This window comes from Camelus dromedarius, chromosome 12, assembly GCF_036321535.1.
Source record: "Camelus dromedarius isolate mCamDro1 chromosome 12, mCamDro1.pat, whole genome shotgun sequence".
Classification (NCBI taxonomy): domain Eukaryota; kingdom Metazoa; phylum Chordata; class Mammalia; order Artiodactyla; family Camelidae; genus Camelus; species Camelus dromedarius.
The window spans coordinates 50836182-50853106 of record NC_087447.1 but is presented as its reverse complement, the minus strand read 5'-3'; the positions used below and the strand labels follow the sequence as shown (position 1 = coordinate 50853106).

The following is a 16925-nucleotide window of genomic DNA, read 5'->3' as shown; positions in this document are numbered from 1 at the left end:
TCCCCACAGGGCCTTAGCCTTTTATGCCTCTTTCCTCCTCTGGGGCAGGGCCTGGGGCTCAGCCCCTGTTTATGGAATGAAAAGGAGTCTGTTTCAGGACGTTTTCCCCCCTCACTTATCCTGATAATCACTCTGGGACACTGGTTATTAGCCCCATTTTCACAGGTGGGAAAGATGGTCCAACTGATTTGCCAGGGGCACCTGTGAGCAAGGAAGTGTCCAGTTGCTAACCTTCCCTGGTAGAGGGGCCCACGCGCCCCTGTCCTTCTGCTATCGGGTCAGCCAGTGCACAAACTTCTACAGAGCCCCTCACTCACTGCTTTCCTAGACGCTGGCCGGCCCACCTCCTATTTTCCAGATGCAAACCTTCCCGCCCCACCCAGGGGCAGGTGGGGTGAGGGGGCCAAGTTTACGCTGGGAGTTTGGGACCAGAGCAACCCCGAGGGGCCCGGGTCTGCGTGCATCTTGGGGCTTTGTAACCCTGTGGCTCCCAAGGCTCCCAACAGGCCGGGCGACGTAGGCCCTGGGCGGGGCCCCCCTCCCGCTCCCCCTCCCAGCCAGGGCCTCACCGGCAGGACCGCATAGGTCTTCAGGGCCTGGTTCAGGCTGCGCACCAGCGCCCACTTGCCGGGCTGCTTGGCGCGCGCCTCGGCGGGGTCGGCGGGGTCGGCGGGGTCGGCGGGGTCGGCGGGGTCGGCGGGGTCGGCGGCGTGGGCAGGGGGCTCCATGACGCGGAGGGCCTGGCGGCGGCTACAGAGACAGCACGGCTCGGCCTCCCTAATTCACCTAATCCCGTGCGCGCCGCCCGCCAGGGAACCCTAAACCCGGCCATCTGCCGCGGGCCCATGGCAACGGCGGCTTAGGTGACGCCCGCGGGCGGGATCGGGGAGGGGGCGCCAACCCGTCCCTCTACCATCCTGGCCCCGACACCCCAACATCGTTGGGGATTCCAGACCGGCTTCACCGGGACTGCAGAGGCGGCACCTGGGAACGAGCTGCGGGCCTCAGCATAAACCAGGCACCTGGAACTTCACCTTGACTGCAGTTTTAGAGAAAATCAGTATGTTTTCTACTGAAAGAAACATGGGATGTTATGGAGTAAAATGCAATAAACTTTGTGAATTTTTAAGACTAAAGAGAAGATGCGCCAAAGATCTTTCTAGCCCACTGGCTGCCTCTGGGGAGTGAGGGCAGATAAAAATCTTGAGGTGGGGGGGCCTTTGGGGAGAGAGCACCCTGAGAGTCTGTCTCTGGTCTGAGGCCAGCCAACTGGTGATCTCCACCCCAAAAAGGAGGCACTGAGGCCTGGGGAAGGGCATCCCTGGTTCCCCAGCACAGGGAGCCACCCTTAATGGCTCAGAGCTCACCCTGCAGTGGGCTCCTGTGTCCTGGCAGCCACACAGGCCTGGGCACAGGCTCGGGTCTGTGCTGGGCCAAGAGCCACAGTGGCCACCGTACCATCCAGAAGGTGTGGAACGCCCAGGCCCTGTGACCTCCTACTCCCACCTTCTTCCCAATCTCTACTTATCTGTGTCTTCCTCCCCTCTTGTCTTCTGTTCTCTCTTTAAGGCCTCATTTTTGGCTGTGAGCAGTGTCTGGAGTCCTGGGGGCCCAACTGCTTCCAGAACAAACAAGCAAACCACAGGAGGGAGCAGGGGGAGTGGCAAGGAAGGAGATGGTGATGCCTCACACAGAGCTCTGAGCTGCCCCACTGGACCAGGCCACCTTCTACCCCATCCCATCCCAGCCTCGAGGACCCAACGCTCTGCCACCCAGCACACAGCTGACAATGATTCTCACCCACTTCCTGTGCCCTCTCAGGGACTGTGCCCTCAGAAGGGGTCCTTCCCCCAGTCAAGCCCAGAACAAGCACACATCCCCCTGCCCACCTACCCATGCGAGTCCACGGAAGCCAGGAATGAGACCCTTAGACAGAGGGAAGTGTTGGTGGTGAGCTTCCAGGGATTCCAGGGACCCCAGTCATCCTTCCATCTGTCCATTTAACCGACATTCACAGGCTCAGACTCAAGCTTAGGGGACACTGTCCTCAGAGCTTCCAGCCTGGGGGGTGGATAGACTCAGATGCAGACAAGGATGGCATCACCAGACAAGGGACAGAGTCACCTTAGAGAGAGAGGCTAGCATGGCTGCTAAGAGGTTGGACTCTGGAGCCAACACTGGTTCAATACTGGCAAGGCCATTCACATGCTGTGTGACCCTGGGCAAGTTCCTTAACCTCCATGTGCCTCTGTTTCTTTATCTGTCAGATGGCAGGATGACAGTACTTCATGAGGTGCTTGTGAGGTTAATGTGCATAACTCATTCAGACAGGTGCCTGTTAGAGCAAATGTGGTATGAGTGTTGGCTGTTAGTAACCGAGCAAGTCATGTGAAGGATGACACCCGGGCGTTGTGATTTTTCAGGCAGACATGACGGGAAAGGGTGTTCCAGGAAAGGGAACAGCAAAGCACAGAAAAGCAGAGGTAAGAAGGAAGAGATGTAAAACAGGTCTTGTGGATGGAGAGAGGCCCCTCAAAAGAGACTCAGTAAAGCACTGAGAGCCTGAACCTGCCTGACCCAGACCCACTGCTCAATCCCCTGCATCCAGGCCACCCCTGAGCTGAAGCCTGGGAATAGGCCCCTTTCCCTGCAGGTGGCTGCACAGCAGTTCTGGGAGGCAGGTCTCATGCCCCCAAGACCCACCCTGGCGTCACACCAGATCCTCTTCCTGAACCAGGTCTCACTGCTCCTCCAGCCTAGTCTCCTCCTGCCTGGCCTCACAGGATAAGGCCTCCCACCTTGGCTTATGCTGAGTCCTCTGCCAGGAATGCTCCACCCCACCATCCTCTTCCCTGCCCACACGCAACCACCAAGGCTCCACCTAGCCATGTGCCCCCCGGTCCCCACACCTTACTACCTTCTCTGTACTTCCGTCATGCCTCACACAGACTCATAGTGCTGCTCCCACCCCCACCACACCACCATCTGGCTCAATTCTGGCCACCCACTGTACAAACAGGGAGACAGGTTCAGAGGTGGCAAAAGGACTTACCCTAGGATACACAGCAAGTTGGGACAAAAAGCTTTCAGGAAATAACTACGCCAACTGTCATCAGCAAGTGATGTCAGCAAATATGGCAGAGTAGAGAACTCCAAGAACTCATTTTCTTACAGAAATACCAAAAACATACAGCAAAACTGTCAGAAGCAGCTATACTAGAACTCAAGAAAATATGCAAAGGTTTACAGTAACCATCTGAAAATATAATGAAGAGAAAAGTGACTGAAACCCAGCAGGAGGGCTTTGTGCTGCTTTAACCTACCCATCCTCCCCCACCTCCCACCTTGAGGATGGCAGCCAGTATCCCTGGTGTGATTATTGGGTCAGAGGGGGCAGAACAGACCTTGTTATTAAAGAATTGTAGTTGTTTTAATCTGTCTGGGATCTCCCTGAAGAGATAATGCAAAGGGCTTGTCTTTATTCCCTAACTAGGGACCTCCCCAGGGTGGAGAAGACGCTATGGAGGGCATTGGTCAAAGACATCCAAAGGCATGTTGCCACCTGGGGAAAAATAATGATCAATTGGAACAAACAACAGACACTCCAAAAAGCCCGAAGGAAAGGCAGAGGAATGAGATGCTTCGGGGAAAAAGGGCTTTAAAAAACTCCTGCATGTACTGGGGAATCTGGAGATCATGTACATGCCCAGGGTTGGATGACTGTTCAGAAGAAGCTTGAGAAGACTCTAAGCTCTCACTTCTGACTGATCTCTGCCCTATGCAGACAGGATGTGGAGGCTAAGGCAGGGTTTTAAACGGCCTGACTGAGCACTGAAGTCATGCCCCAACACACACATACAGCCCAGCTGCAAAGATTGAGGGGTTTTTTTGTTTGTTTTGATTGTTGGTTCCAGGTGTGTTAGAGACTTCAGTGACCACACACAACAAAGAATGCAGTCTTCCCAAAAATAGTTTAGACAAGTCACTAAACAAAACTTCAGTTCACAGCAAGCAGCAACGACAAACCCTGGGGAGGGGGAGAATCTGACTTCCAGAGTTGTCACTTTATAATAATTAAAATATCTAGGGATGAATTAGGAGTTTGAGATTAACAGATACACACTGCCATATATAAAACAGAGAAACAACAGGGACCAACTGCATAGCACAGGAAACTATATTCAATATCTTGTAATAATCTTTAGTGGAAAAGAATATGAAAAAGAATATATATACATATATATATATAAAGTTATATGTTTATATATAACTGAATCACTTTGCTGTTCACCTGAAACTAACACTACATTGTAAATCAACTGTACTTCAATTAAAAGCAGTCTAGTTTTCAACAAAATAATTACGAGACTTGCAAAGAAACAAGAAAGCGTGGTCCATTCACAGGAAGAAAAAAATTAATGAAAATTTTCCCTGAGGAAGCCCAGACTATTGGACTTAATAGACAAAGGCTTTAATCAACTGTTTTAAATATGCTCAAAGAACTGAAGGAAACCAGAATAACATTTCACCAAGTAGAAAATATGAATAAAGAGACGGGAATCATAAAAGGGACCAAATAGAAATTATGGAGTTGAAAAGTATAAAATTGATATGAAAAATTTCCTAGAGGGGTCAACAGCAGATTTGAACAGGCAGAAAAAAAGAATCAGCAAACCTGAAGACAGATTAATTGAGATTATCCAGTTTGAGGAGCAGAAAGGAAAAAAAGAAAAAGAAAAATGAGCAGAGCCTGTGAAACCTATGGGACACCATCAAATGGGCCAACATATGCATAGTGCAAATCCCAAAAGAAGAGGCAAGAGAGGGACAGAAAGAATATCTGAAGAAATAATGACCCAAAATGTGCCCATCTTGATAAAAGATATGAATCTTCACAACCAAAAAGCTCAATAAATTCCAGGTAGGAAAAACTCAAAAAGATCCTCACTGTGGGGAGGGTATAGCTCAAGTGGTAGAGCTGCATGCTTAGCACGCCAAGGTCCTGGGTTCAATCCCCAGTATCATCTCTAAAAATAAGTAAATAGGCCTAATTACCCCCCCAACAACAATAACAAAGATCTTCACTGAGAAACATTATAATCAAACTATCAAAAGACAAAGACAAAGACTGAAGTGATTCGTCATACACAAAAGATCTTCAACATTATTAATTGATGATTTCTCATCAGAAACCACTGAGGCCAGAAGGCAGTAGAATGTTATAATATTTAAAGTGCTGAAAGGAAAAAACAAACAAAAAAACATATGTCAAACAAGCATTCTATATGTGGCAAAAACATCCTTCAAAAGTGGACGAGAAACTAAGACATTCCCAGATAAACAAAAACTGATGGAGTTTGCAAGCTAGTAGACCTGCTTTACAGGAAATGCCAAAAGTAATCCTTCAGGCTGAAATTAAAGGGCACTAGACAGTAACTCAAAGCCACACAAAGAAATAAAGAACCTTAGTAAGGTAAACACATAGGTAAATATAAAAGGCAGTAGTATTGTTATTTTGGGTTTGTAGCTCCTCTTTTTTTCCCATGTGATTTAAAAGACAAATGCATAAAACAACAATTACAAATCTATGTTAATGGGCACACAGTGTATAAAGATATAATTTCTCACATTATAATACTATAAAGGGAGAGGGATGGAGTTCTATAAAAGCAGAATTTTTACAAGGTATTGAAGTTAGTTGATATTAACTCCCACTAGATTGTTATAAATGTAAGATGTTAATTGTAAACCCCAGGGTAACCACTAAGAAAAAAAGATATATGTGTATATTTGGAAATGAGAAGGGAATCAAAATAGTACACTGGGAAAAAAATCAATTAAACACAAAAGAAGGCAGTCATAGAGGAATTAAGGGAAAAAAGATATGACATATAGAAAAAAATAGCAAAATGGCAGAAGTCTTTAAATGGAAATGATTAAACTCTCCAATTAAAAGGTAGAGGTTGCAGAATAGGTTAAAAACATAACACATGATCCAATTATATGCTATTTATAAGAGACTCATTTTAGACCCAAAGACACAAATAGGTTGAAAGTGAAAAGACAAAAATATATTCCACGCAAACAGTAACCAAAAAAGAGCTGGGGTGGCTACACTATATCAGACAAAATGGACTTTAAGTCAAAAAATCGTTACAACAGACAAAGAAGAACGTTATGTTTTCATTAAAGAGTTAATCCAACTGTTACCAACAGTCCACAAATTTATCTTCAAACTTCGCTCTGATCCATGAATTTGGGCAAAGTACATCCAGTCCCTACTCTGGCCTCACCACAGAGCCAGGAATCATATCTTACTGAAGCACAGCCGCCTTGCCTGAGGTCCTTAAAGAAGTGGGTCACGTGCACCACAGATCTCTGGGTTCTCACAAACACCAGCTAGCCTGGCAACCTGGGGCAAGTCCCTCCTCCTGAGACCGCAGTCCCCCATCTGTATGCGCTGGGCCACCATAAGGCCTCAGAGCCTTCCCTGACACCACCAACCAACCCCCGGGGGTACCGCAGGCAGGGCAGAAGCCTCCCCCACCCCCAGACTCCCTCCCACTCTGCTCCACCCCCCGGATGCCTGCTATCACAGTTCCACTTGTGGGCATCCTTACTGTGTTTCAGAGCTGCCTCCCCCTTTTGTCTTGTCCTAGAGGACAAGCAGCACTCAGTCTGTCTCTGAATCCTTTGTGCCCAGCCTGGTACAGAGAAGGGGCCGAGTGCCACTTTGCTGGGTGAGAACATGGCTGGAGGAGGTGGCTTCTGGACACTAGGAACCTTCAGGCACTCCCACCCCACCCCTAAAGCCACTAACACGATGAGTCTCACCAGTCTACCACAGGGTCCCTAAGAAAGAGCCCGTGTTTTGCAAATGCCACCCAGCAGAAGTCTGACCTCTCCTCCCCTGAGCCCTGTGCCTGCTCCATGCCCTGCACAGCAGCCCCCTAACAAGGTCTCCTCTCCCTGTGTGCTGCCCACCTCACCAGCATGGTTCCCTATCCTGCCTGGACCTGCCCTAGCTCATGTCTACCTGACTTCACTTTCTTCACTTGCAGTATGGACACAAAGATCCCTACCTCATAGCCCTATGACAATAAAATGAGATAAGGTATAGAGAGTGCCTGGCACATGGTAGAACCAATGTGGATGCTATGTTTGAAGAATTAAAACCCTCAACAAATGAATAAAAATTTTTCATGAGTGAAGAGATTTGGATTCTTAGCCCATCTTTATGAAGGCATTTCCTGTGCCTCATACTCCATGGGGGCTCAAAAGGCTGGGATGGATGAATGGAGGGAAGGAAGGAGGGGTGGGTGAGTATCCATCACTGGTATGTCCCACATTGGGACACTGTACACATGGGGAAAGAATCATCATATTCTTTGAGGTCTCCTCAAAGAACTTATTCCAAATAAACATTTATCCAAATAAAGTGAGAGAGAAAAGAATGGGAGATTCTCCTACTCAGGAACACGACTGATGATTTTAGTAGTAGTTGTCCTCATGGCAATTAATCTTTACTAAGCTGTGTCTAGCATTGGGCTGAGTTTTACATGTGTTATGACATTTTACTCTCAAACGTCCCTTTGATAGGTATCATTGATCGCCCCAGCCCCTCGGATCAAATGAGGGTGTAATCACAATCATTCATTTAGCACAGAGCCCCATCTCTGAGCAGGACTGAGGGGGCAGTGGGGAGCAGGACGAAGCCATCCACCATTTCCAGGCTCACCAGGAGGCCCCAGGTCGACAGGGGAAGAAGGTGGAGTGTGACCAGAGTCTCATGTGGGCAGAGCAGGGAAGTCAGCCAGGGAAAGGGGGGTAAGGCGCTAGGGCAGACAGTGTTTCAGGACAAGGAAGGAGAGGCAAGAGGTGGGGGGTGGGAAACAGACCCGGGAGGCAGGCGAAAGCAGCAGCACTTTGAGCATCTGATGCCTTCGTGGCATCTGATCTTTACAACCACCTGGGAAAGGAGGGGTTTTATCCTCATTTTACAGGTGAGGAATCTGAGGCTCAGGAGGGCTGAAGAACGCACCCAAAGTCTGCCCACTCATCGACAGCTCACACTCACACACAAACACACAGCTGCAGGACAGGGCTGCCCAGTAGCCCCTGACGGTCCTGGAGGACAGGAAGGCACTGACCAAGCCTCCGCAGCACACACCTCCACCACCAGCCCTGGGGCCTGGTGCCAGGCCGACCTGGCTCAGGGCCCACATTCCTGGCTCTGGAGACCAGGAGATCAGAGCCTCAGGCGGATCACGGGGAAGGGCTGAGGGTCAGGGGCCATGTGGTCCTGCAAAGGAAGAGGGGGGTGCAGGCGAAGGATTCAGGAGGGGGCAACACCTCTGCTTCTACACCATACTATCTAGGGGGCTTCAGCTCTGGCCATGTCATCCCATACACGCTGCCCCCCAGGCAGGCTCAAGGCCTTTTCTGGCCTGGCTTCAGTAGACTTGCCAACTTCCTCTTCCCTTTCCCCATTTGGGCCCTTGCACACGCTGTTCCACTACCTGGAATAACTGGGGATTCAGAGATGTATGTAAATAAATAATTTCTAACCAGTAAGATGAGAGCAGGGAGAAAGGGAGGCCCCAGCAGACAAGTCAGAGGAAACAGTTCTAGACCAGGCCTGAGAGAGTCAGGGAAAGTTTCACATCTGAGTTTTGAAGAATAGATAGTTTTCCAGAAGAAAAGTTTGGGGAGGGTGTCCTACAGTTAAGCATATGGATGAAAGAATATGAGATGGGACAGGACGAGCCACCCAACAGGGTTATTCCTGGCATAGAAAGATGAAGGCCACTGGGGTGCGGGGAGCACTCACCTGCTGAAGAATCACCATTGTCCTTTATCAAATGCTCCTGCTGCCCACCTGGCCAGACACGGTTCTGCAGGGGGAGAGAGCATGTCAAGCCTCTGAGCAGGCCAGCCCTGGAGGCATCGAGCCTGGCCGGAGTCACCTGGGCTCTTCCCAAAGCCCCAGTTCCCCCTCCCTCTGGGGAACCCTCCCTGGCTTCCCTCCCTCTGGCCACAGCCCAGCCTGTGTGACCTGAGCCTCTGCTGCTGTCACCAGCTCCACTGCCCAGAGCAGCTGAGCTCTTTTCTCATCACTGTTATTCGGAGATTCCCAAAGTAGAAAGTCTAGACAGACCCTTCCCTGGACCTGTGGGCAAAGGGGTCCAGAGAGGGACCAAGACTCGCCCAAGGTCATACAGCAGGGCAGGGAAAATTCAGAACTAGGATTTGGTGCCTGGCCACTGGGCTCAGGGCTGCCCCAGGAGTGTGGGTGAAAGGGGCAGCCTGGCCCAAGAGGAGGATCAGACTAAACAGGACCTGCTCATGGCACGCCTTGCCTAAAACCCTTCCAAACCCTTCCCTGCCGCCCCGCCTTCAGGATGGGGGCTCTAATCCCCGCAGTCTTGCATTTAAGGCCAAGCTCTGTGTGTCTCCATCTTACCTCTCTCTGCTTTCTTCCTGTCCCAGTCTTGTCCTCGGGCCCTACAAGCCTCAGCACTCACTATTCCTGAAATGGGCCAGCCTTTTTCACACCTCTTGGCCTTTGCACACACTGGCCCCTCTGCCTGGAATGCTGGCTAATAAATTCCCACCTATGCTTCATGGCTCAGTTCAGATGGTACCTCCTCCAGGAAGCCTTCCCTGATCATCCCCAGGCTGCCAAGAGCCCTGATGTTTCCCTCTATCCAACCTTGACTATATGGATTTGTTGTCTGGTCGGGATCTGTCCCCACCTCTGCCCACAATGTAGGGGAGTAGACACAGGGAAGGGTTAGGGCTCAGCCATCACCTCACACAGCACAGGGCCAGGCCCAGAGATGGCTCAGGAAGGACTTGGAGGACTGAGTATGCTGATCAGAGGCAGCCCCAACCCACAGGCCCTGGCATGAGGCCCCTCTGGGCCCCTACCTGCCTCCCAGGATGAGCATCAATTTTTCACAAGGTCCATTCAAGGCGCTGGGGCATTTGATCCTCTGCCCATGACACTGCCTGACACCTGAGCCCTGACCTCTGCCCTGGAGCTCCGGGATACAGCAGGCACACAGTCCTTTCTGAGACCTGCACCCAGGCTGGGTGCCTGGTTGGGAATGGAATTTGACAAGGGCCAGCAGGCAGCTGCCATGGGGAGCTATATCTGGAGAGGATGCCCGGCTTTGGTGCTGGCCTCCTGTACAGTGTGAGCCACAAGAGCCAGGAGCAGAACCAGGGTCTTCAGGGCTTTGGGGTGTGGAAACGGGTGGCAGGGGCACAGAAATTAAGGGCCACCTGTAAGGAAAATGCTACAAGATAGACATTTTTTATTCTAAAAATGAAAACTAATCCATGTTCAAGTTAATTGCTTTTCAAATGGACAACAGGGATCACAGTACTCTATCCACATTTCTACACCTATGCCTGATTTTACCTTGTTCCTCCAACAACCTCAGCCAGTGAGGCTTCAAAGTGCAATTTCACAGATGGTAAATTTGAGGCCCGGAGGAAGGAAGTGACTTATCCAAGGAGAGTGTCTGAGAGAGGCCTAAGGAGATAAAGAGACAAGGACAGAGTACTCTCTCTGCTACCCACAGCATGTCCACCCCTCCGCCCCAGCCCTGGTCAGAGACAGCAGGGGGCCCAGACAGGAGCAAGTGGCTGCGGGGGCAGTCACTCCAGGGTGGCCCAAGCCCTTGACTCCCCTGAAGTCCAGCAAACCCTTTTCCCAGTGCCCAGGACAGTAGGCAGCCCATCCTTACCTGGGTCCCAGATGTCCACTCTCAGCTGCCCACCAGCCTGGCCACAGCTGCTGCCTGCATGGAGGGCTCGGGAAGCTAGGGTGGCGGGTCTCAGACAATCTGCAGACACAGGTCTCCTCTTCCTGTCTTGCTCCGTGGCTTGCTCTGGGGGTCTCTCTGGGTCTTTTAGTTTGTTACTGTGTAACTCTCTCAGGCACTCCTTTCCTGCCTAGGGCAGATATCTGGCCGGCACTGCTGCCCTCTCCTCCCCACTCCAGTGCCTTCCCCCAGGAGGCGGAGTCAGAGGGCCCTCCAAGGTCTGGGTGTCGTGACATCAGCGTGGGAGGCGGGCTGTGCTGCCCAGGGCTCTGTGCAGAGCACTGGCCGCCCAGCAGGGAGGCAAGGTCACTGGGGTCTTTCTCAGCCGTGCTGCTGCCCAGTGTGAGATCCGGGTCTGGGGCCGCCCATCCCTCAGCCGCCTCCTGCCATTTTAGTAACACCTCCTATTCTCACAGCGATCCTGATTTGGTCACTGATTTGCTGAATCTCGGCCCCTGCCTGCCCTCTGCCAAGCCTGTTTCCATCTCAAAATGGCTGTTTGAGGCTCTGAGAGCAAAGGACCAGGCAAGGCAGGGCAGCAAGTAGCAAGCCCTGCATTCTGGCCCTTTCTCCCCATCCCTGAACATATTACACCCTTGCCCCAGGCCCCTTCCCGAAGGCTCCCCTCAGATGTGTCCCCGCGGAGTTCATCACTTTACCACTGCCCCCAGCTTGTTCTGGGCGGGGTTCGGGGGTGGGGGTTGCACAGCAGGGTTGAGGGAATGGGGAATGCATGTTATCTCTAAACATCCAAGAAACTCAAACCAGCTGATTGGGAACAACCCTGCATGTACCAGAGACACAGGAAAATTGAAGTGGAAAACGCGATTTTCAAGTAGAGGAGGAGGGTAAACAAGGACGAGTAAACAAAATATTTGTTATTCGCGTCATAGAAGACAGTGACATAGAGGACTCCCTGCTGAGACCTGGCCCTTGCACGTCACAGCCCATTGCCTGCAGCGAACCTGGCAGCTGCCCCAGCCCTGTGGGCCTCTCCAGGGCCACTCTGGCCGGGGCGGAGGGAAACGCTCTTTTAGAGTCTCCAAAACTGGGATGTGCCTACAGGGAAGGGGCCACCTGGCTGCCACCCAAAGGATGGGGGTTGACCAGTGGGGACCCACAGCCCAACTGCACCACCTCCTGGCCACAGGCGCAGCTGTCCAATGGCGCCCCCTCGAGAGCAAGGCTGAACATAACATCCAGCCTCTGCCTGGAGCCGAGGGTGAGAAATGACAGTGCTGGGACTCAGCCTCTACAGGGGCTGGTGTGCCCTCTGACCGGAGTCCTGACCCTTGAACACCCTTGGGTGCTGGAGTCTGCTTGGCCAGGTGCCCATGGCAGGAGTTTCTCCTGAACACTGTCCCCACTCCTGGATTCACTGCAGGACACTTTGTACCGACCACCCCTCCAGTCATCTCCTGCTGAGCCTCCCAGACTGGGCAGGCAAGTAGTGTTAACCTTCCACAGATGGGAAAACTGAGACCTGGAGAGGAACGTGCTGACCCAGGCAGAACGCAGGTCTGAGCAGGTGGGATGGGCAGGGAGTGGCAGGGGATGGTGTGCAGTTATCTCCAGATGCTGAAATGTACTCAGCACCCGCCAGGGGCCAGGCGCTATGCTGAGGTCCTCTCTCAGTCTTGTGGGGAAATCTAAAGCATTGGTCTTAATTCACTTATTTTTCCCTTATTCCTCACCTCCAACCCAGTCACCAAGTTGTTTACTTTACTTCCAAAATCATCCCATTTCTCCGCACCACACACCCTGGCTTCCTGGCTCAAGCTGCCCGCATCTCCCCCTCAACAGCCTCCACTCTGATTCCCTTACATCCACTCATGCCCTCACAAGCCCATCTCCTTTTTGGGCCGCCCTTCACGCAGCTGCCCTGCTCCAAACCATCATGGGACCAGAGGAAAGGAAATGTAGAGAAAGGGATTAGGGCGAGGACTTCCTCACCCAGCATTCAGGAAACACCGGGTAACTCCCACACAGCCTTACCACCAGCTCTCTGCGTGCTGTTTGTCAGGATCAGGGTATTTCTATTTGTCTTCCCCATTGGCTTGTAGGCTGCCCTAGAGCAGGCCTGGTGGCTGCTTCACCACACCCCCAGTGCCTGGGACGGCGCTTCACCTGGGGACAGGGCCAGGTGAAGGGACAACTGAATGATCCCAATGATGTCAGGACACAGTCCCACCAGGCTGGCAGCAGCGGAGTCCAGCCTCAGCAGTAATTCCCTCACATGGCTTTCTGACCAGAGGACAGTCACCCAGGCCTGGGAAACATTCCCTTCATTGTCCCCCAGCCCCCCAGGGACAGAGAGACACAGGAAGGCCTTGCTAGAATTGTGGTAACATTTATTCTGAGAACAGGTCTCCATTCCCCTGACCCTGTGCTCAGCCCTAGGGGCAATAAAGCCCAGGCCAGGGTGGTATGGACTGGGGGGGTCCCATCCATCTGCAAATAGGGACTCGAGTCCCCTGTGGGCTAAAGGGTGCACCGGGCCAACAGAGCAACTTCCCCGACCCATCCTTTAGTCCCATTCTCACCTGCCCAGTCCCCAGGGCCTCCTGGAGACCAGGATCTCCACACAGCCAGGAACCAGCCTGGCCCACCCAGAAGCTCAGGAAGCAAGGGCAGAGCGGCCAAACCAATTCTGTTTGAGAAGATGGCGGGGGGTGGGGGTGTGCAGTACCCAGCCCCCCAGCTGAAGCCCACACAGGCCTGCCAGTTGGTTCTGGTAGCCCAGGCGGCCGTGGCTAAGCAAAGACTGACATGTCTGCCCCAGAGTTCCCAGGCTGGCTCACCCAGCCCTTGCCATTCCACCTGACTCGGGAGTTGAAGATACTGAGAAGTGGTGATTACGTGATCGTGTATAGTGTGTACGCATACAGACAGACATAGAGAAAGGGTACTGTTTTGCCCTTATTCAGCACTTGCTAGGAAGAGTGCTGACAAACAAGAATCGTTGGCCCCACTTGGCAGAAGGGGGAAATCGAGGCACAGGAGGTTTAAGCGACTTGCTCCTGGTCACGTGCAAAGTCCCGGCCCTAGGCTCAGGTTCTCAAGGGGAAATCCCAGCTTCTGGAGGAGGAATCCTCTTGTTCTCCGTGTCATTCAGTTCCTGGCCCCTCCTGTGACCCAGGGCCAGGACACAGGAGCAGAGCCAGCCAGAGTGAGGCGGCAAAGTCAAGAATCCAGCACAGCCAGCCAGGACGCTGCCCCCAACAGCTGATCTAGAGCCAAAAAGTCAGGTTCCCTGAAGGAATTCCCAGCAAGGCCACAGGAATTCCCGATCTTGAACCAACTGGACTTTTTCATTTACGTCACCTGGTCTGGCACCCTGGAAGGGCACAGAAGAGACCCAAATCTGGTCACAGCACCAACGCTGTCCAAGAACACAGTCGGTGCCAGCAAAACATTCCAGTACACAACCCACTCTTCACCCACCTCCAGACCTCCTCTGAGAAGGTATGACCTTGCCCACGTCCCTCCCCAAGCAGAATCAAAATAAAATCAGAGGATCACAGCAACTGGAGTTTAAGAAGAAAAAAGGGTTCAGGCTTTCAGTTTCCTTTAAAAACCCCTGGTTAAAATTGAGAGTTAAAACAGAAAGAATATAAAACGTTGAGGACTAAAAGGAGCATTTTGGTCCATACAGCAAGAGGGATGTAGCCTCCTTGGCTGCGTTTTGAGGGGAATGTTGGGGGAGAGGCCTCTGGTCAGGCAATGGATTTACCCATCTCTTGCCAAGTCCAATGTGTGACCTGCCTCTGGCAGGCCTGAGACCACCACCCAAGAGTCCCTTCTCCCAGGAAAAGCCCAGGTCTTGCAGCAGAGGGGTCCCTGGGAGTTATGTGCCTCCCCTTGGGTCCCCATCCTGCCCTGTACCGGCCTGGCCCACTACACCAGACGCACTCCTTCCCCCATCAGGGCAGTGGAGGCAGGCCGCCATCCTTCCTCACCACCACTGCCACCAACTCTCCAGGGACCCTAAACCAGAGGATGGGAATGAAATTAGAACCTGGGCAGAGAAGGCGGCTGCAGCTCCTCTGGGCGTCTGCCTCTGAGAGGACCTGAGGGCAAAGGCGAGGCCCAGGACAGACGCCAGGTCTCCCAGAGCTGCAGGGAGGGGCCCAGCTCCATCTGGAGTCTCGCGAGCATTGTTAACTCATTTGGCAAATCTCCTCTGAATAAGTAAATGACGGGACTAGAGAACAGACGGATGTTACCTGCACATTTCCCAAATTCCAGCCTGAGCAGGATCCTAAGAGCCGAGTCCTGTCAAGGTGGCTAGAAAACCAGATGGAAGTGACAGAGAAAGCAAGTCTGGGGCAGTGGGGCAGGCCTGGGACATGAGGGGCAAGAGTGGGCCTTGTGGGTGTGGCAGTTTGTGTGTAAACAAGTGACATCTTCTTGGCACTCCGATGGCAGATAGCAGGGCCTTGAGAAAATGTTTTCAACGGATAGAGTCCCTTAGCCGTGGTGGCAGCTGGGGTAGGCAGGGTTATTTTCAACCTTAGGCAAGAAGACTCCTCCATGAGAAGGGAATGCTTTGGGGTCCTCAGGACACCAAAGAGGGGCAGAGACCTCCCAAGGTCGCACAGCAAGTCAGTGGAAAAGCTGGGAAAAGGACCCCAGTGTCTGGGCTCCCAGGCTAGTCCCTGACCTGGTTGGGGATGTGCAAATGGTGGCGAGAACTGCGGGCAGGGAGAGGGGCAGGTATCAGACGGCCGTGAGGGAGGCACTGCTGAGGATGCGAACAGCCACCGTGCCCGGCAGGTCGCTGGGCTGCTGGCTGCTGCGGTCTCGGAGGTGGAGGGTGTGCAGGGCCTGGAGGTCATCTGGGTCGGCCTTCAGGTGCACCTGGCCCAGGAATTCATCCTTCAGGACTCGGTGGTTCCAGATCTGGGGGGAGACCGAGGATCGTTGGGGGCCACCTCTAAGCCCAGGAGTACAGGTGTGTGGGGGTGCTGGCAGTGGTGGCAGGGCTGAATCCCCTTCCTGCTGCACAAGCCAGGTGGAGAAAGAGGAGCCCTGCATCACCTCTGCCTCACCATGGACGCTGGGCAAGGCTGTGCCCCTTCCAGAGCCTCAGGCTTCCTCCCATCTGTCAAAGATCCCTTCCCCATCTACAGTTAAGTCTGTCATTACTGGCTCTGCTGTTGACCTTGGGTGACCTTGCATGCAATACACCCCCTGTCCCAGTTTCCCCATCTTTAATTTAACATGAGGGTTAGCTCAGTGGCCCCTAAGGGTCCCTGTAGCCCCAAACATCACTGGGTCTGTGATTTGATCCACTGGGACCCAGTGTTAGGAAAGCTTGGAAACCCTATGGTTGTTCCCCCAGGGCACCCGAACGTTTGTTTACAGATGGCTTCTCACCCGGAGAGAAGCTGGCCTGGGCCCAGGGGACTGAGGGCTTCCTGCTAATGAGCTCAGAATTGTGGCCACCCTGGCCTGAGAGGGGAAGGAAGCCTACGGCCAGGCCCCTGGCTTTCTGACCCCCTGCTCTCTGGCAACAGCTACCCCCACCGGCCACCACGACAGTACAACTTTTCCAGGCAGCCCCACCTACAAGGGAATTGAAGGATCAACTCCCAAGGTTTTGGAGCAGGGTTGGCAGAGAGGACCACTGTCCCTGGCCAGGAGACTGACCCTGCTGTGTCCCAGAATCTCACCAGCGAATCCAACTCACCCGCCCCCCAGAGGGGACTCCGAAGCGCCAGAAGGGGCAGGCAGGAGAATCCCCAAGGCCACACCACGTCAGGGACAGAGCGGGTCCCCGTCAAAGGCCCCGCCACACTGGGCCCAGCCACTCTGAGGGGAAAAGCATCAGCCCAGGGCCTGGAGGGGCCCCTGGACAGGCGGACTCACCTGCACAACGACGGGCTGGCTGGGCTTCTTACGGTAGAAGACGCCCTTCACGTCGTACTCAGGCGTGGAAGTGCCTTTCTGCACAGCCGAGCGGACTTTGTTCCCTTCACACTTGATGATCACGTAAGAGTTGGCCCCTAGAGAGCCGGAGTGGGCAGTGGGGTGAGGGTGGGGGCGGCGGCAGGGCCCGCATGAGACAGTTATCTGGGAGGTGAGACCCCC

General features: G+C 53.0%; 2 protein-coding genes across 6 annotated transcripts in view; both read right to left on the bottom strand.

The window, feature by feature from the left end:
* Positions 1-13102, bottom strand: part of MYO7A (myosin VIIA) — an 86274-nt gene extending 73172 nt beyond the window's left edge. For all 3 annotated transcript variants that reach the window (XR_010383429.1, XM_064492738.1, XM_010989983.3), the window contains exons 1-3: positions 10755-13102; positions 10427-10540; positions 8831-8894 (exon numbers count right to left, since the gene is read on the bottom strand). Coding sequence is in view for 2 of the 3 variants with exons in the window: in XM_064492738.1 (XP_064348808.1) it covers positions 8831-8848 (18 nt within the window). In the remaining variant the exon portion in view is untranslated. The remainder of the gene's footprint in view (positions 1-8830; positions 8895-10426; positions 10541-10754) is intronic.
* A 64-nt stretch (positions 13103-13166) lies between these two features.
* CAPN5 (calpain 5) overlaps positions 13167-16925 on the bottom strand; it is a 59446-nt gene continuing 55687 nt past the window's right edge. For all 3 annotated transcript variants that reach the window (XM_010989944.3, XM_031460415.2, XM_010989951.3), the window contains exons 12-13: positions 16704-16840; positions 13167-15734 (exon numbers count right to left, since the gene is read on the bottom strand). In XM_010989944.3, the coding sequence (XP_010988246.1) occupies positions 15552-15734; positions 16704-16840 (320 nt within the window). In that variant the 3' untranslated portion in view covers positions 13167-15551. The remainder of the gene's footprint in view (positions 15735-16703; positions 16841-16925) is intronic.